Consider the following 19007-nt stretch of genomic DNA (forward strand, 5'->3'; position numbering starts at 1 on the left):
CACCATGTAGCCTTCCCTCTTTGCGACTAGGAGCCAGAGAGTATCCAACACGTACTTGCTTCTTAGATGTGTGCTGGCTCGAGATGTTTGGGCATGGGACCTGGATAGGTGGGGGAAGCCGGATTGGGCGCCGATAGCGGATTCAAATTCGGTTGAGTGGTGTGACGTCTAGATCCTGCCCTACGGTGCTTCAGCGAGATCTTTGGACGGCCACCATCCTCATCTTTTGGTGCCAGTGGCGACACAGAAATGATGTGGTCTTCAATGGGGCTAGCTCAACCGCTGGCGAGGTGAAGACCTAGATTAAGGAGGAATACGAGCGGTGGAAATTAGCTAGGCTTTTCCATTCTAGTAAGTTCAACTTTGCGGAGCCTTGTGGTGGCAGGTAGAAGAGTAGGCTTTCAGAGGGGATGTCACCCCATGTTGACATTGGAACTTGCCGTTTTAACCACATCGTACGGCCCCCTTGGCTCTTTTCTTCTATATTTTTCTTCTATATGATTAATACGCATTCAAGGTGTATTCTAGAAGAAAAATATGACGTGAAGTTGACAGTTACAAGGAGGGTTGTCCCAACGATGAAGAGGTCGAATCGGAGGCACATGCTGAGATGATGCGGAAAATTAGCATCGATGGAGACAAGATTAGAGGGTTAGCCCGCCTCATCATTAGTGGTGGTCTGGACACAGGATTGATGGTTGGTCGGGAGGTGGCGAAGCCGCATCGAGAGAATGGAAAGATGGGATCGAGGTGCAGGTTAAAATAAATCAAAATCAATAATAGATTATCATAATATTTCATAAATATTATGCAAAAAATAATCTTTTTTAATTTCAAGATATTTGATATTTTGAAACTCAAATATGCCGGACAACATTTATTTTCAAAGTTATTGGGTGTGCGAGCGCGACCCGCTGCTAAAAAAACGCGCGCGTGTTACTAAGATTTCTGCCATATGTCCAGGTCAAAAAGAAAAAAAAAAAAAGGATTTCCGCCATATGTAGAGGCAACAGTGTGTCTCGTCAGTGGAGCCTCCTCAGCAGTGTTCCTCCGCCCTAAATCCCAAATCCCCTCCGATGAATGCGAAGCGACCAAGGTCCGGCGATCTCCCTCTCCTTCCTACCACCTCTTCGCCGGAGGAAGCGAGCTCCGCCGCCCAGAGATTCTCGTCTCCTCCCGCTTGCAGGTGCGTTTGCTCGCCCCCCACACTCATGTCTCGGCGCTTTAAACCCTACTTGAATCTGACCTCTGCGGCTGCGCTCTGCAGGATGGATTGGTCCAATCTCGGCGAAGGGCCGGCGGGGATGGTCGCCCAGCGGCTTCTCTCCGGCGACGTGGCGGACTACGTCCGCTTCCGCGCCGTGTGCCGCCCGTGGCGGCATTGCACCGCGGACCCGTGTGCGCACGGCATCCTGGACCGCCGCTTCCACCCGCGCAGATGGATTATGCTCCGGGAGAAGGTCGCCGACCCTGAACGCCGCCGCCTCCTCAACGTCTCCACCGGCCAGTGCGTCCGGGCGCACCTCCCGGAGCTCCGCGGCCACGGCGTGTGCGCGCCCACCGTCGAGGGCCTCCTCGTCCTGCTCAACAGGACGACGTACGCCGTCCGCCTGCTGAACCCGCTCACCCGCCAGGTGGCCGATCTCCCGCCGGCGACCACGCTCTACCCCCTGTACAGGGGCGCGCACGGCGCTGATCCCAGGTTGGATTTCAAGGTGTCAGGCGCCGGCCTTGCCGACGACGCCACGGTCGCCGTCCTTTTCGACGAGGTCCGGATGCTGGCCGTCGCCAAGCCTGGCGATGAGCAATGGACCCTGGTCCAACGAGGCGCCTCGCTCTCGCCAGCCATATCATTTGCAGGCCGTTTCTACTGCACCACTCACACTGAAATCAAGATGGTGGATACTAGCGACGACAGCCAGCCGCCGCGGCTGGTGGTGGCTGCCAAGATCATTCACTGGTTCACCAGAGGTGAGGGCACCGTGCATCTGCTGGACAATGGCGGGGAGCTCATGTTGCTCAGCCGTACCTTGATGCAGAGAGTCGGCGAAGCAAGATACTTCATGGAGTACAAGGTATCCCGGGTGGATTTCGATGCCAGGAAGACGCAGCCCATGCCTAACCTTGGTGGGCGTGCGGTATTTATCGGGTATACTCACGCAATTTCCGTGTCCCCTTTGGCATTCCCCGCCATTAGGAATGACTCTGTATATCTTGGAAAGGACCATAAAGTGGGCTATAATCTTGAAGATACCGGACCGTACAAGCTTGTGGATGGAACAGGAACCACCCCAAGCTTCGATGAAGGCAGCGGTGTCACTCAGGGTTGTGCTTACGACAACAATGGCAGGCGCATCGTCTGCAGATATGAACCTCGTAGTATCGTTGACTATCTATCCCTGTATGTTACCGAGGACACCTCAATCTCATATGCTGAGGAGGACACCTCGGACTCAGATGCCGAAGCAAACTAAATACTACTATGCTTAGAACGTGGAACAGCTCAATCAAATGCTCTATTGTCTGCTGTATCCAGATCTATTTACCCAGTTTAGCAGTTGAACCAGTAATGATGTGCTATGCTGAGAACGTGTAACAACAGCTCAATCAAATGCTTTGTTGTCTGCCTTGTATCTGTATCCACATCTATTTACCCAGTTAGTAGTTGAACCAGTAATGATGTGTAAGTCTCTAATTATTATATATGTAGTGGCTCTTTTCCATCGCATTTCAGTACTTGTTCAATTTGTTGCCCTTGTCATGCTTTCTCAATGATGATCCTTTTGAGTTCATCGTGTAGCATTGTTGAGTTAATCAGGATCATAATTAGTCAGGTTAGATGTTAGGAAAGCTGAACAGTTGGGGATCTTGGGAGTCTGATATGTAGCCTTGAACCAACAATGAGAAGCCAAACTAATGGTTTGCCTATGGTAGGTTTCAGTGCTTTGCTTAGTATTAGCAGCTTGCCGTTTGTGACGTGTTCTTGGCACTAAAGTACCATGCTTAGGGTCCAGCCCCTGTTTGATCTCACCGCCTTAAGGTCACAGCAAATATTCTTCAGATTGGAGATGGTTGCTACTGCCAGAGGACCACCTGCCTTCCAGCCAGATAATCAATGTCCTGGGCTTCATTCATCTTGCATACATGAAACTTGTTGCTGCCTACTACTTCGTTGCCCTTGAGCACAAGGTTTGCTTATTTGATGGATAAATGGTTTTTTTATATATAATTTTTAAATGATTGACTATGCATTTATGCTTGATGAGATCATAACTTTGTGCAATCATGCCTACTGAGACTTGTTTCATATCAATGAAACAGAAGAAATTCTGATCAATTTTGGTTCTTTGTCGCTTCAGTTTCAGCCTATGAAGCTTGCAGTTGTGAATCCAGTTGAACATGTCTTATATTATTTGCTGCTAAACAACACAGATATCGCAAGCTGGTAGTCTTTAAAAAAATGTAGTGGTATCTTTCCCATTAAAACATTTCCTATTCATTTTTCATGTTGCTGGTTGGGCACTACTGAGTACCGAGGTTTGTTCACACAGTTGGTGTTTGTTTCTCTCTGGATAATAAACAGTTGCCATTTGTTTCTCTGTAGATGGTATTTCTTTGTGTGTTTAGACCATGTGGTGTTAACCTGATCGTTTAGATTGGAGTTGATTGCAAGGTGACTTTTGGAAAAAAAAAACTGTGTTCATGAAAGTCTGTCTGTCAGTCTGTCACCTTGTTGTGTGCCCCGCATTGTTTGTTGTACTGCTGATTTTATCATGATACTATGAGCTTGCAAGGGTAGTGCATTGTGGTGTTCTTAGAAGGTTCTAGAAGTTTCCTGATGCTAACGTATCTCTTATTGGATCCTGATGTAACCATGCTCCCTTCTAATTGTTTGCTCATATTCTTGGATAGCTCATCCATAGTCAGGACATACTTACTAGTTACTGCTACAAGAATAGAATAGCATGGGCACGCTAATCAGTTGGAAAATATACTTGGTAGACATGAAACTGTGCTAAAATGAGCTCCAGAAAGAAGTGAAAGCCAGAAAGATATAGTCAGTAATAGTGAAGCCAGGGAATAAGAATTTCAGAATGTTCCAAGGAGTATTGCAATCATACAACCATAAAGTTCGCCGGCACCATTATCGATCAAAGCCCACTTGCAGCAAGTAGTAGGTAGGAATGAGACATCTAACGTTGTATATGATGCCCCCCATAGGGGGCCTCACAGAGATTAGCTGCTCGTAGCCGTTGGATCTTCCCGTCTGGCAATCTTGTCCGTCCATTTTTCACTGGTGGAGTAGTCCAGGACGCGAGGCCCTCGCGCGACCCGCTTTTTATCTACGGGTCGATGAAGCCCATCCGGCCCGGTGTTGGCGCGTCGTCCTCTCTGCTCGCGCCCCTCGCTCGCTAAATCCCGCCGCCACCCGAGCTCCGCCTCCTCCTCTGCCCCATCGCCGCCGCACCCCGCCTCCTCCTCTGCCCCAGCGCACCGACGGAGAGGCAGCAGCGGTGATGACCGCCGCGTCCCTCCATACCGGGACCCTCCTTCCCGGCGTCCTCCACAAGCTCGGTCCTGGGTTCGAGCTTCACCTCGAACAGAGGAGTGGAAGCAGATGGGGAGAAGGGGAAAACAGAGAGGAGCCCACCACGAAAACGAGGAGGGGCTCGGGAAGGACGGAGAGGTAGCAGCCGCGACGACCCGTCGGCCGATGTGCGACGGCTAGAGGAGGAAGACGAGGTCTGTGTCCACGATTTGGATCCCTTCGCGCCGCCGGCCGGCAGGAGCAACGCACTGTCGCCGTACGCCATGCCGCCTGTGAGAGAAGGGGCTGGTGGAGCTCCACCTATTATTCACGTTCCCGCTGACTCGAGCCGGCCTTATGAGCTTCCGCGCCAGTCTGCTGCTCAGCCTCTTCATCCTCCGCTGCATTCAATGGAGGAGCACATGTTGATGAGCCAGGGTAATTTGCCTCTCCACATCCTGATCTCCCTCTTCACTATCTCTCCATTTAATTCCCGTAGTTTCTTATCTTTGTTTTTGCCTAGAAGGTGTTTGGCAAAAATCCTCCATGGGAATATTATTTAGTGATTCTCTGGATCTGATCCATAGTCTTTTTTTTTTCAAGTTCTGTCTAAGAAATACAACATGAAAGGAGGACGAGCCAAGCTTTAATTGGTTGTGGAGTTGGTTAGGGCATAGTTCCATTCTATTCCTAGAAAGTTGAACAATTTGCTATGCTCCTAGAGAGTTGTAGCATCGTTTCATTAATTTATCGATGTTGTTTTATGTAACGTGCATACCTTATTGTCCTACTTATGATTGCATTTCTCCTATTAATTCACTTCCAAGTTAATTCTGTTATAGGATTTGATTACTATCTTTGTTTTGACTGCGCAGATCGTTGTGGGGCTCTGCTTTTGCTCGAGAAGATTGTCGACCTGAAGATGTACATTCCTCTTAGTGTTGAATTTTGTGACATGTTAGCTGCAGTAGTCTTTTGCTAACAATGGAAGGATCTTACTACTTCCAATGGCAACCAAATGTGAGACCTGAGTTTCATGATACTCACATATCAGCTTTGCTATTTATCTTATGGTCAATTTATTTTTTCCCTTTCGAAGTGACAAACTGGGTTTTAGTTTTTGCAGCTTACAGAAATTATTAATAGGGGATGAATGGTTAATAAATGAAAGTTTCAATATTTTCTTAATGGCTCTGTGTCGGCTCTGTACCATCATATCAGCCCGAGCTCCATCCTACCACCTTCGAGCTCACTATCGGTTTGCAGTTAAGTGTCTTCTTATCTCAGCCCAATTAACATAAGCTTTTAAACATTGTTGACCTAGACAGAAGAAGGAAGCGTTACTTTTGGTAGTAGAGCAGCACTCGCGCCGCCTCCGCGTGCCGTGCCGTCGCCGGGAGAAGACGCTTGTGGAGCTCCTCGTTCTGCACGTCTTTGATGTGCCACTGGAGGCCGGCGGCATCAGCGCAGCCTGCCGCTCGGGCCAGCACTACGTAACGTGCCACCGTCGAGAGGAGCGTCCGGTAGGGCTCCGCATGTGCTAGACTTTTGGCCTCCTCTTCCTCTTCATGGTCACTGGACCACTAGCACAACAGCATACCCTCCTCCACCTCTTCTTTGAAGGAGACCTACAGGTTCTTCATCCTCCTTATCTTCTCTAACGGGATCTGCAGCACTTCCTTATTTAATTATGTTGATGGAGATTTTTTTGGATCTAATTTGCCAAATTTATTCCATGGTTCTTCCTGCTTCTGTTTGTGCAGATTTTTGTGTGGAAGAAGCAGATGCCAGTTCAAGCAAACCTTATTTGAGTTGATCTTTTTGCAGCAACTTTGACCCAAAGGAGGCTGATTCCACTTTATTGAGGTGATGTTTTTTGCAGCAACTTTATTTATGACATGATTGGGACCTCCTTGTTGGTATTGTGTGGTAGATTAGGTGTATCAACTTAAGGAGGAGGTATTGCAGTAAACCAAGGACATGAGATGCTAACCATCTTCCTGAGAAGATTTTTTTTTGATATTTTATAACAATATTGACCATTCTACTTTTATATTTACTTCTGCCATTTTTTGCTTCTCTGTGTATTCCTTTACCATATAATTTTGTATCATCATCCACTTTTCCTATATCTATTGCATCTAAAAGATTGTATGTGATATTGCAACTAATTTGATATATGATTGTGTTCCAACATGATATTTTCATCTCTGGAACTGCTATTGGTTATCGGACGGAGCTAAGTTGGAAGTACATTCCCTGCTTGGTATTGGTTCATTTAATTTATAAGAACAATTGTATATATATTTGCTGTAGGCACTTTTTGATATCCCATAGTGCTTACAAATGTATAATTTCTGTACCTACAATAATGCATGCGTTCATGAAATGAGCATATGTGCGCAAAGTGATGACCCGTTTCCCAGCAGAATCTAATGGACATCTTCATATTGGTCATGCCAATATTTGGAGGGTGCAAAGTTAATACGGAAAGGATTAGCCTATGTGGATTATCAGGCATTTTTCTTTTCTCCTTTGTCATGTTATGTACATCGAGTGCTTGAGAAATAAAATTTGCAAATTCTGGCTCATATATGATTACCAGACCGGAGAACAACTCAAGGAATACAGGGAAAAGAAGAAAGAAAGTCCATGAAGGGTTAGACCCATTGAAGAGTCGCTGCGACTATTTGAAGACATGTGACCCGTAGGTTGATTGCTGAGGGCGCAGAAAGTCTCTGAATGAAGAATTTGAACATATCCAATATAGTGATGTCTAAGAAAAAGGTATGTTAGGAACCAAGAAATAAATATTACCCTGTTAGTAAGCCAGTAGTCTCATCTCCCTTTTATACTGTAGGATGGAAGTTCACATTATGTTGGCTAAGTAATTGTATCCATCTTTTTTCTAATGTAATTTTATCCATATTTTCTTTCTTACTTTAAAACCTGCTCTTAATTTTCGTTTACCAAAGATATGATCAGATGTGTGAGTGTGTATACATGGTTGGCTTAATGTCTATTAACTGCTATTTATGCATTCTACCTAAGTGAGTACCTGGGTTATCTATTTTTATCGATCTACCTATGGATATCTTAAGTTTGACTGCAGAGAGTTAAATATATTAGTGTTCCTTTTTACACTACAATTATTACTTCACAATCACCCTCACTATTTACTCATGCAATTACCAGTGCTTAATTATTCTTTCCTTAATCAATTGTTTACAGCTCACAGTAGTATAGTGTGAGCTTATTTGGCTAATTAGTTGATCTCTTGATGCTCCTGAAATATAATATTCTATTGTGTTATTTGTGGTTAAGCTTTTTCTTTTGTTTCAGTTTTTCCTATTACTGTCCTGCAATTGTTGTTACTAGATTTTGCTTCAGAAGTTCATATATCCAGCTAGCTATAGTGAGTAGGCAAAAGGACAACAATTGTTGTTAATTGCAAACCAAAATTATCCTTAATCTGGATGGTTGAAGATTTAATAGACTTCAAACTGATCCTATTTTTTGGTGACATGAATAGTGATGGCACTGACGAGACACCGTTCCTCTTGGCTACAGGGGCTGGTGTGACTGGTGTCTCTTCCACCAACGTGCCCTATCTAAAGCGATGAACCTGGTCTTAATGATATTTAAGTGTGTAGTTGTCAATATGGAGTATATATTTACTGGATAAAGTTGTATAATATATGCCCCATAATGTTCATTGGTTTGCAAAGCCAACTTATATAGAAGAACTTGTAAAATTATAATGTAGCTTTTTTCACATCGAGGTAGTTCTTCTGCTAGCATTCAGATTTAGTAGTCAATTCTTTTGGCGACATTGTAGAATATTGTACCTGAATAGGTTTGCATATGTTCCCTGCATATACTTTTAGCATGTTTATAATCTAAAAAAGTTCCATTTTAGTAAGTAGCACCAAATTTAGAGTCGAGTAGTTCAATCAGTGCGGCTCATGGCAGTTTATGGAGATCCCTCTTGAAAAAAAAATCTTTTTTTTATTTGATTGACTCTTTTAGGATTTGCTGTTGTTTACCAGCAGGTTCAACAGTGTGCAAAGGTGCTCCATTTCAAGATATTGGATCGGAAATGCTTTATATTTCTTCTCTGTTATGTAATTTTAGTTGATGTTTTGGAAAAGTTTCACCTGATGGGTGCTACGGAAGACCCATGTTCCAGATTTAGGAAATGGCTTTGCATTGCTACTTCAGATGGTGGCTTCACCAGGGAAATCTGGTCGCTTTTGACACATACTGGTTCAGTGTACAAGCTGCACCTTATATATGTATATATTATCTTGCTTCTCTTCGTTCAGTCCAAAAGAATATTTTTCTTTTGAACTCATTTTGGAATGATGACTAGGCCAGTTGTGTTCTTCACTTACCACCTGACACCACTTGGAAGGTAGAATATATGTTCCTCAATGATGAGATTGATTGAATTTCCTAGATGTTGAAACTTCAAACCTGAAGTCAGGAGTGGTTTCCCTTGGTTCAAACCTTAATATTTTGTGTTGTGTTTCAGGCCTATTTTTTCTACACTCCTTGAATTTGGAAACTCCCCGTGAATATCAGATGGAGTGGAGATATAAAATGGATCAAGGTTTTCTTTTTTCCCTTCCGCTGCAAATGTTCGAGTGGACGTATATAGGTACATATTGCTTGGTATTTTATATAACTGGTTGTGCACTAATTATTTTGTACATAGCTTGCGCTCATTGACTCCATGATCGTAATTTTTGTTTCTTGCTTGCAGATGCCATCGGAAGCATCTATATGGAAAGGTGTCCAATAAGTTTCGGAAACGCATTTTCTACTTATCTTGGTTTTTTTTTGTTTACGAATACGAAAATGCCCATTATAGATATTACAAAGCTTTAGGTGTATCATTTGATATATTTTGTCTTTGCCTATACAGCGGAAAGAAAGCAATGCGATATGTTTTAGATTTTAAAAATGGGTAGAAAAGTATGCAGCAATAATATCATGATATAATCAGTATGGCTGCATGTATTGCATTTTATTTAATATTAGGATCTTTCGATTTTCATGCCATAATTTCATAATTCTGCGTTAATATAGTCACAAGGCAACAATGCATAGGTTAATTACATTTCCAGGTTTTAATTTCCTATATGCTTAGGACCATCTACCTTAGTTGTTTTGACATTTCCATGCTTCATCAAGACAATGTTTTGCATACGAGATTACTGATACATTATTGTGGGGCATTTTTTACTTTGGGATTGTGTATTGATCCACCTTCTTTTATGTATGATGGATGTATTGTTTCATGATTTCTCAGTTTGTTACCGTGTTTCGACTCTTCAGTTTTATTGCAAAATTAGAGATTTGTCGCTCCATTCGTACCTATGGATTAATGGTCATTAAGCTATAAATAAACCTATACAAGAACGAGCTGAAAAATTGTTGCTACCAATATAGTGCTCAGAAACAGTCTTATGCTACCATGATATTGAATAGATGACTGATAGTTTTTTGTTGCAACTATTATTATATTCTATCGCTAATTAGTTTGCTTTGAACTCCAAAAGTTTTTGTAAATGAAGCTCTTCAAATTATCTCCACAACTCCTATTTACCGATTATCACTTTTAGCAATTTGCTGCTCTGATTGTCCTAATTTAGTTCTACAAAGAACTTTTTTTTTTAAACCTAAGAAATGCAGTTAATTTTATCTTTCTTACGTCGACACGAGCTCCACGGGATCGTGCGCCAAGGCGCACATCTAAATCTAGTTGTACTAGTAAGCACCTGACTCAGTCTCTGGCAGTGATGACAAGCACAAGCACCAGGGAGACACCATTCGCGGCTCTACCATTCAGCCTTTCAAGCAAAACACAAGGAATGATAGGGTCGCATTGTTTTCTCTTAAAAATCTCAGATTGCTTGCAAACGCTCAGGTACTTTAGTTAACAACCTAGGTTTGTATGAGGGCTGAAACCAACCGCACAATGATCAGTCAAAATGTACAAAAACATCACACGATAGAAAAGCAAGGTTGTTCCGGTCACTAGTACAGACATGAAAATTAGGATGAAACCAGTCATCCAAAACACATCCTATACAGGCTTTGCCCTGTTCTGAACAATGTGACTAGGCTATATTTACAGTTTAAAAGGTATTAGATATCAATTTACATAGTTAAGTATGGCCATCAGCAGCTAATTTGGACACTCAACGACCTGCTGAGCACCCTTCAGTTCTCTACTTCTCTGGTCGTCTAAATTTTAGCCAGCCTGTACAATATATAAGTGAATTGATCATTTCTCTGAATTTGTTTCCCCACGTGCCCTATAAGGTTATTAGCAGCTCCACTGAACATGTACATGATGGATGATGAAAAAGAGTCGTGCTACCAGCAAGAGTTATGCCAGAAGAGGCGTCAGGAGAGGTCTTCGCCGAGTGTCAGGGAGGTCCATGGTATAAGCTACTATGGCTGAAAGCAGCGAACAGACAGCTGGAACTAGCCCCAAACCAAGTCGCGTAACGGAGTAGCCATATGCCAAATCTTGATTCGCACTGATCTTGGTACTTCCTGCCATGCAGAAAGTTAGAACTCTGATTGTACTACTAGAGTTATCAAATTCACTACTACTACTAAGTAACACACATTACCTTGATAGGACTCGAGAATATACAAAGCTATGCCGCATGACACTTTGTCAACAAAACTTAATGAGCCATACACAAAAGCACAACCATTTAGATCTTCTCCTACTAAAACACCTTCCATGCTGATACTTGTGACCTGTGATGAAGGCATAAACCAAAACGATAAGAATTGTGGAAAGTGAACACTGCCCATGGAATGATTATGCATATCGAACTGTAGACAGGTTCAATCACAAATCTTCAAGATGGCTATGAAATGCTTGCAGCAAATCATATACCAAACGGATATAAATTTCAATGAGTTGTACAAGCCTTCACGGCAAATGGATATACATGTCAATGTGTTGTGCAAGCATTCACGGTTAATAACTACATCAAACATACACTTCTAAGCCAAAGACATAGGGATTTTTACCATGAAGTTCTACATAGGTATGTTATATCATCAGACCTTTAAAACTGAATCAAAGCTAAGAACATACCGTCATCAATGCATTGGCAGCTCCTATTGTGATTGAGAGGGCATACATCAAGTTGTGCATTCTGCTTGGTAAAAGAATAATTCCAACACCGGACAATATCCAAAGCATTGCTCCAGCCGAGAAATAAGTTTTTAGACGCCAACTAGACCATCTTGTCTCCTATAAACAATAGAAATGCAATTGAGTTCCTTTTTCTCTAAAGAAATGAGCTCCCTGTTGAGTTGAGGAAGAAAAAAGATAAACTGAAATCTCAGAAGATAGTCAGACCTGTAACATGACAGATACCATCAAGCTGCAGACATATATAATAGCAGGTACCTGAAAAACAAAATGGGCAAACAAAAAAATCAATTCATAGGAATTCAATTCTCTAGCGAGAAATTATCTAAGTTGAACCACAGTATGAAAGGGACCTCAGATCTAAATGACAAAAGGAGATAACACTAACAAGTATCACTTTTAACATTCAGATTATAACAAGACTAAACATTGCAGTGCCTTACTGGAAAGTACTAATGGAATTCATGCAAAGCACGCTTACTAATTGCAGAGCGCTTCAGCTACTTTAGGTTGTGAAAATTGTGGTACCATCTACATCTTCAGTTCTATTGATTTTCTTTCGAGAAAACGCAAAGCTCACATCCAAATGCATTGATAAAAAGAGTATAGTTACAGGCCTAAGACTATGGTGAAACAAGCGAACCCTCAAAGCCTCAACCGAACCTTCAAGACAAGACCACAATCAACAGCCACCAGGGAGATATTACAATCGACGTCGCTGAACAACCCTCGGCCTAGATGCTATCCACACAAGACGCAACAAACAAAATGAGGGATGCAGCACCAGGACTTCCCGGGAGGTCACCAATCCTAGTACTACTCTCACCCAAGCATGCTTAATTGATTTTTTAATTCAGGCATTTGGACACCGTGCAATATAATATGCATCACAAGGGGAGAAAAGAATTACCAATGCTTTGGAAGATTGGTGCATTCCCAGATCGTTTATCACATAGAAAGCAAGAAATGCCTGATCAAATACAAAACAAACTTAAATTATCTACTATCAGGTTAAAGTCGAACTTCAAAGCATTAGGGGGATAGTCAACACATAGTGAAAATAAAGTACTGCAATCAATATATAAAGAAACAATGCGCACACCACCATAATTATTTTTTATCTTTTCTGTGTATTTGATCAATCTATCCATGCCTCCATGGCCATATTATATTTTTAAGAAGATAATAATACCTAGGAAGAACTAGGTATCTTCTCTTTACAGAAAAAAGGGACCAAAATTCGAGCAGAAGAGGAGTCAGGCCTGGGTGGTGAGATCATCCACTCCTTCAACCAGCTGAGCTATGCTCAGCTACTGTAATACATGTAGGTATACTGATATTCTAATGTCTAGTGATATTTCCTATCTTTGTCATGCCAGTACATTTTAACGTTATCTTACATAAACCAAAACCAGTGTAATAATAAGATAGTTACAGCACACAAAAAGATGGTAAAAAAACATGGAATGCATGTAATGTGTAACACCAGATGTAAGAATGAACTGGCCAAGATTTCATGCTACAATAAACCACAATGCTGTTTGATGAACAATGTGTGAAAATGGAATTTCATGCTAGAAAATTAGCTATGTTTCACCATGGCAGTCTACTCCGAGTGATATATCTTAATCAGCACGATATTTCCTGTACCTTAGCATTCAGCATACAATAATCTAAGCCATGCAAATTAGTACGTAAAAATAGAAGGCAGCAAAGAAATGGAATAAACACAGGTGATTTCCGTTTCATAATCACATAGCGAAGATAACTAGATACCTGTGAAACATTGGTCACCAATCTAGTGAACATGTAGACAAGGGCAACTTGGAAGTACAGCACTTTCTTGAACCAGTGCGCCCATGAAATTCTGGAGAGGCTCTTATTCTGACAAGATTGGTTTAACCTATCGACACAAAATTTATTCAAAAGTCGCTAATTAGACCAGAGGAAAAACATAGTGGAAATTAAGAGCATTTCAAAAGAGGACAGTGTTAACTTCATAACCCAGATGTGCTAATAAGGTTTTCACCTTACCCTGGTTCTTTTGTTCCAATCAAGAACACGGCAACAAAACAAGATCCGAGGGAAATAGATGCATACGCTATCCACCGGTACTGACAAACAGGTTTGGAGAAATGTGAGATAAATCCACAAGCTTGCATAAATAATAGTCCATTACTTAGCAAAAGAAAGTACCTGAACTATTACGCTCACTGACTGCAGTAGACTAAACATCAACAAAGCAATGCCATACAAGCTAAGATTTGCAATCTGGCATAAGCATGGAAAATGAACAAAGTCAGAGGCAGTTATTTTAATACCTGAATACGGTAGAATCAAGGCAGAGTGAATTGTTCTAACCATCGTGAAGGCATTGCGACAGCTCACTAGTGCAACCCTACTTGTTGGGTTTGATGTCATGCAGTTCACCATTGACCTTGGAAAATATATAAAAGATATACGCAGGTGAAATGCTGAAATCACAAGAAAAAGCATGCACATGAGTAGTGCAGGAAAAGGAGCATTACATGTGAGCAACTTGAGTAACTGCCCAACCAACATTAAAGATAGCGGCAAATGTGCTGTATCCAACAGTCTCCAGAGTAGTTGAGTTAGTCCCCGTGAGTTTGCAAGGCAAACAACTACCGAAAACAGATGAGAAGGAAATTGCTACTAGAATAGATCCTCCTGCATGCCACAGTTTGAAATGCCCAAAACGATCAATCTGAAATAAAAAATGATACATTTATGTATCTACATCGGAGTAATACAGGGTAAAATGTAGAGGAACGTAACATGCCTCCCAAAAAACAAGAGACACAATCAAAATAATATTATATCAGAAACTTATAGCAATGCTATAATGTTGCTCAATTTTGGCTCATACCAGTTCACCAACAAAGATTGTTGCAAAGCCATCCGCCAATTGACCAGAAAGCATGACAACAGCAGCATCTCTGTGAAGGTAAACAAAATATGAAGTGTGTAAAAGAATTTTAAAGCTACAAGTAATAGATCATGCATTTTGAACATCGAAGGCAAACTACTTTTCAATAGGTGAACCTAATATTATCATCCAGTGCTAACTTAGTTAGACCTAGAGTTCCTCATCAAGGCTAACATCAGGGGGTCTAGCATGTAAAGGTAACTGACGTAGCGCCTTAGCACCGGCTAACGACCATTGACAGGCTTCATCTAGGATCGACTGAACTAAGGCGAGTCTGTTGGGGGCCAGATTTTTGAAGATAGCATCGTTCCTCGTCTTCCATAATCTCCAGAGAGTAAGGATGATGATGGATTTAGCACCCTTCTGCAGGGCTGGCTGAGCGTTGGCGGCAGCTGCGGCGAACCAAATGCTGAACTCGGCGTTGCCAACTGGCATACATGGCAGAAGGTTGAGCTTACTGCAGATATCATACCATATTTGTTGTGAGAAGGAGCATTGCAGCATGAGGTGAGAAATAGATTCAGGCTCTTGATCACAAAGCGCGCAGGTGTCATTGTCAGTCAGCCCGTGGCGCAACCTCCGTTGATTGGTCCAACATCGATCCAAGGTGGCAAGCCAGGCAAAAACCTTGCATTTGAGGGGTGCCCAGCAGGTCCAGATTGCACTGTGGTGTGGTGAGATAGTTGTCCCCTCAAAGAAGGCTCTGTAAGCGGATTTGGAAGAGTATTCCCCAGAAGAGGATAAGTGCCAGACAAACGTATCCTCGCTGTCAGCGTTGACTTGTTGGGCTTGAAGCAAATCGACCAGGTGGAGGAACTGAATAATGCCATCAGCAGAGAGGGCCGCTGAGATGTCTTGGATCTCTTTTCCTTTTTCCTTTTTTGCTTTCTCTTCTTTTCGTTTTTGGTAGCTTTGCTACTCTTGTATGCTCCCGTCTTCTCGACGGCTTCTTCTAATATATAATGACGCATGCTTTGGCATGTGTTCGAGAAAAAAATATTTTCATCCAGTAAATACATATTTTCCTTATCCGAGTGTTTAAGAAAAAAAAGATATGAAGTTAACTTCTTTCATTTCCTAATTAGTCTCTTGGAACATGGTGCGGATGGAAGTCTTTAAGATGTCATTGTTAAAAAATCATAATAAAATAATAAATAAAAAAGAACAGCAGATACTAAGTAAAAAATGTGCAATGCATTAAATGAAAATTTATAGCATCATATCTAAGACGTCCTCAAGTTCATTGCAACTTACATTTGATGCATTTACGGAATTGCTCGTTGGATAGAGTGGATATGGAATTAAAACTACTGTGAAAAAAAGACTACAAATTTTTCTTCATTCAATATGCCATAGAAACATGTGGAAGAACATATATCCTAATAATTTACAGTAGCAAGTCCTAGTACATACCTTGGACTAAGCCCTAAATCAGTCAAGAATACCAGCAAATATGTGAACCAACAAGATGATGTGATATCATTCAGCATATGCCCAGAACCATAGGAAAGTATTGGCACTCTCCCTAATGGCTCGTCCCATTGTAGTTCATTTGATGGTTCACTATCCATCATCTTAACCATTATTCACCGTCACCAAGACTAGAAGAGTATCACCTACATCACAAAAGAAAACTTGTTAATCCAGTATGTGACTAACCCGCTATCTCTCCCCACTTACAAGAAACAGAGTTGTACTCCAAGGTTGGTTTTTGTGAGTTTCAAGGTAAGTTAAAATGTTTGCATGCCGTTCTGGAGAATAAACTGCTCAGGTTAATAAACAAAAATTAGTGTACATTTGGATCAATAAAGTAAAAAATATGCAGTTATATGACCAGATAATTGCAATTTTTACAAGATGCCAACACTCGGTCACTCACTCACAGACAACAAAACAGATGGTGCGTGTGGTACTCGGTGGAAGGCTTCAAGGCTTATCAAATGAGCAAGGGATTCTTCAGTTGTAATGTTATTCAGCAATATATACAAGATATGAACAATGTTAAGAGTGAATGTTGGGATGTCTTCCATTTTTTTGGACTGAATAAAAGAGTTGACATTTAATTAGTTTGAACATAGATGGGATGCATCGAACCTCCTACTAGTGCAAGCACACACACGAAGGTTTCAGGAGACAAACTTAGGAATTTCTTCATTGTGGGGTAAATATATCAAGTAGCATAATCTCGCTAGTAGCATCTCTGAAAGAATGGGCAGAAATATGGCATAACCAATGCAAGGATTCAAGATCTCACGGGACAAACTGAAAGTTCCTATCGGATTTGTTCGTTGTGGAGTAAGTATATCAAGTAAAAAACCTTTTGGTTAAAAGATTGTAAACTAGTTAGCATCTTTGAAAGGACGGGAAGAGTTATGGTACAAATCATTCGATTCCAATAGACAATACAGCTTAGATTATCTTTCGAAGTAAATACGATCCGACTGACGGTGAGCTTAGAATTAGATGCATGGCGTCAATAGTTGCCTAGAGAGATTTGAGGTAGCAACCCGTTGCTCAAATAATCTCAATAGTCGTCTACAAAGATTTCAATAGACAAAAGCTACCCAAAATTATCCTCTGAATCAAAGAAACCGAGCCCTGCCAGCATCATCAACTAAAGCAAGCAAAGCAAGCAAGCGGCTCCAGTTCTTATGATGGAAACTGAAATGGAATGACCCAGTAGAACAAGACAAGATCCGAGTTAAGGAAACGAATAATATTCGACTTGATGTCAGCAACCAGCTCATCGCCCCTTTCCCTCTGTTAATCCAGGAGAGGATTCCCGCATATGCAGCACCTTCAGACAACACATCCTGCCTGGTTGCCCAAACAGTACTCTAATCGCATTCGAAAAATAAATATGTCGCAGTGAATCTTCTACTCTAGTCGAGTACACGAAACATCCATGAGATTCTGTGGAGCCTCGGCCGGGCCCACCGGAGCAGCATGTATGTACGGATTAATAAATACAGTGAAGCGAACTGAACAAAGCCTGAAGAAGAACAAATAGAAGTACTGTACACTACCAAGATTTCTATCTATCTAGCCCATCGACGAATTCTCCCTGTTGGCGCGAGACGGGCCCAGCAACCGATCAAACAGAGGCTACACAAGTTCTTCGATTCTGACGAGAAAAAGGAAGAAATTAATTGCAGGAGGCCTCACCAGCAGCCGCGGCGCGGATGGCCGGCCGCCCTTGCGCGCGCGCGCGTGTGGAAAGGGGCTTGGCGTTGCCGGGAGAGGTCGGAAGCCGGCGCGGGGACGGGGAGGGGAGAGACGTTCCGTGGGTGGAGGAAGAAGGCCGGTGTCGACGGCGACGCGAAAGGGAAAGGGTACGTCGGACGGACGGCGGGCGTGCGGGGAGGGAGATATTAAAGAGGGAACGTAAAGGAGATGACGACAAGGGAAATTCTCTTTCTAATACAAAAAGTTACTGTAATAAATAAAGATGAGCAGAGAGACTGTAGGGTAGGGTGGCCCGCCAACCGCCATGGAAGTGGGAATGGAGCGAGCGGGACGTCAAGTCCGGGTGGCGGGCCCCGCTCGGCCGCGGACGGTAGTACTACGAGATTCGGAATCGGTGTCACCTCCACCTCGTCAGCATCCTCCTGGTGCGCGCACCGCACCTTTCGTGCCGCCTGCCTGCGGTGGAGACGAACCGGGCACCCAGAGGAGGACTGCGCTGCTCGTTCGTGCTGCGCGCGTACTTGCGTGCCTTCCTGGCTAAGGTTCAAGCGGTTGATTTTTGGTCAAAACCAAACTTTTAAAAGTTTGATCAACTGTATTATACAAAAAGATATCGCCATCCGCAATACCAAATCCACACGATATAAAAATATATATTTCATGGTGATTCCAACACTATTAATTTGAAATTATAAATGTTAATACTTTTTCCTATATGATTACTTAAACTTTAAAATATTTACTTTGATTAAAAAAAATTATAAGCGTCTTATTTTGACAAGGACGGAGTACAAGACAAGATGGTCGATTTCCGCCCGGTGCGTCCAAAGACCATGCTTTTATCTGGAAACTGGGCATCTAAGCCAACCTATTTTAAACATTAGATGTGTCCATTTTGATTTGTTTGGACGGTTCGTAGATACAAAAAAAAAACGTCACTTGGTCTGTTTGGGTCGAGGGTGAACCTACCGATGCAAGACGTTCTTTTTTCCGTTAATACTTCATATCTTAAACATATTTTACATACGGCTGGAAAATGACAAAAAGGACATAAAAATAAACTAAATCCCTAGCTAAAACTAGGGTTTGCACCGCCTACGCGTGCTCGTCGATCTAGATGAAGACCAGCGGCTAGCTGTAGAAGACGAGTGGGGCGGCTT

At 42.3% G+C, this 19007-nt stretch overlaps 2 protein-coding genes and 2 long non-coding RNA genes across 7 annotated transcripts; 3 read left to right on the forward strand and 1 right to left on the reverse strand.

Moving 5' to 3' along the window:
* The first annotated feature begins 1008 nt into the window (after window positions 1-1008).
* On the forward strand, window positions 1009-2723 carry LOC127332904 (uncharacterized). The gene is made up of 2 exons (XM_051359236.2): window positions 1009-1186; window positions 1268-2723. Exons 1-2 carry the CDS (start codon window positions 1077-1079, stop codon window positions 2472-2474), a joined length of 1317 nt encoding a protein of 438 aa, XP_051215196.1. The 5' UTR covers window positions 1009-1076; the 3' UTR covers window positions 2475-2723.
* Window positions 2724-4729: 2006 nt separating this feature from the next.
* LOC139836019 (uncharacterized) lies at window positions 4730-7041 on the forward strand. Its single transcript, XR_011751653.1, has 3 exons — window positions 4730-4966; window positions 5404-6162; window positions 6292-7041. It is a non-coding gene; the product is annotated as an uncharacterized lncRNA (long non-coding RNA).
* Window positions 7042-7048: 7 nt separating this feature from the next.
* On the forward strand, window positions 7049-9618 carry LOC127332905 (uncharacterized). Of its 3 annotated transcripts, none has more exons than XR_011751651.1 (3): window positions 7066-7315; window positions 8099-9188; window positions 9294-9618. It is a non-coding gene; the product is annotated as an uncharacterized lncRNA (long non-coding RNA). The 3 variants fall into 3 exon arrangements; XR_011751652.1 differs by lacking the exon at window positions 7066-7315 and having other exon boundaries at window positions 7660-8942; window positions 9063-9188; XR_011751650.1 differs by having other exon boundaries at window positions 7049-9188.
* An 894-nt stretch (window positions 9619-10512) lies between these two features.
* Window positions 10513-18025, reverse strand: LOC127332906 (uncharacterized). Of its 2 annotated transcripts, XM_051359238.2 has the most exons (14): window positions 17827-18025; window positions 16075-16277; window positions 14602-14671; window positions 14243-14439; window positions 14076-14151; window positions 13911-13985; window positions 13749-13828; window positions 13491-13617; window positions 12625-12684; window positions 11922-11972; window positions 11655-11813; window positions 11176-11308; window positions 10917-11095; window positions 10513-10796 (listed from the first exon to the last, which is right to left on the reverse strand). In XM_051359238.2, exons 2-13 carry the CDS (start codon window positions 16242-16244, stop codon window positions 10926-10928), a joined length of 1368 nt encoding a protein of 455 aa, XP_051215198.1. In that variant the 5' UTR covers window positions 16245-16277; window positions 17827-18025; the 3' UTR covers window positions 10513-10796; window positions 10917-10925. The 2 variants fall into 2 exon arrangements, with proteins under 2 accessions (XP_051215198.1, XP_051215197.1); XM_051359237.2 differs by having other exon boundaries at window positions 10513-11095; window positions 17827-18024.
* Window positions 18026-19007: the final 982 nt, after the last annotated feature.

Source organism: Lolium perenne, chromosome 2 (assembly GCF_019359855.2).
Source record: "Lolium perenne isolate Kyuss_39 chromosome 2, Kyuss_2.0, whole genome shotgun sequence".
Taxonomy (NCBI): Eukaryota; Viridiplantae; Streptophyta; class Magnoliopsida; order Poales; family Poaceae; genus Lolium; species Lolium perenne.

What these genes read in the sequence shown, in the direction of transcription:
- LOC127332904 (XM_051359236.2), top strand. Translation starts at nt 1,077, where the DNA reads ATGAATGCGAAGCGACCAAGGTCCGGCGATCTCCCTCTCCTTCCTACC. An exon ending in TCGTCTCCTCCCGCTTGCAG is followed by an intron (nt 1,187 to 1,267) that starts GTGCGTTTGCTC and finishes TGCGCTCTGCAG; the next exon opens with GATGGATTGGTCCAATCTCG.
- LOC127332906 (XM_051359238.2), bottom strand. Translation starts at nt 16,244, where the DNA reads ATGGTTAAGATGATGGATAGTGAACCATCAAATGAACTACAATGGGAC. An exon ending in ATTGGAACAAAAGAACCAGG is followed by an intron (nt 13,618 to 13,748) that starts GTAAGGTGAAAA and finishes TTGTGTCGATAG; the next exon opens with GTTAAACCAATCTTGTCAGA. An exon ending in TATTCTCGAGTCCTATCAAG is followed by an intron (nt 11,096 to 11,175) that starts GTAATGTGTGTT and finishes TCTGCATGGCAG; the next exon opens with GAAGTACCAAGATCAGTGCG.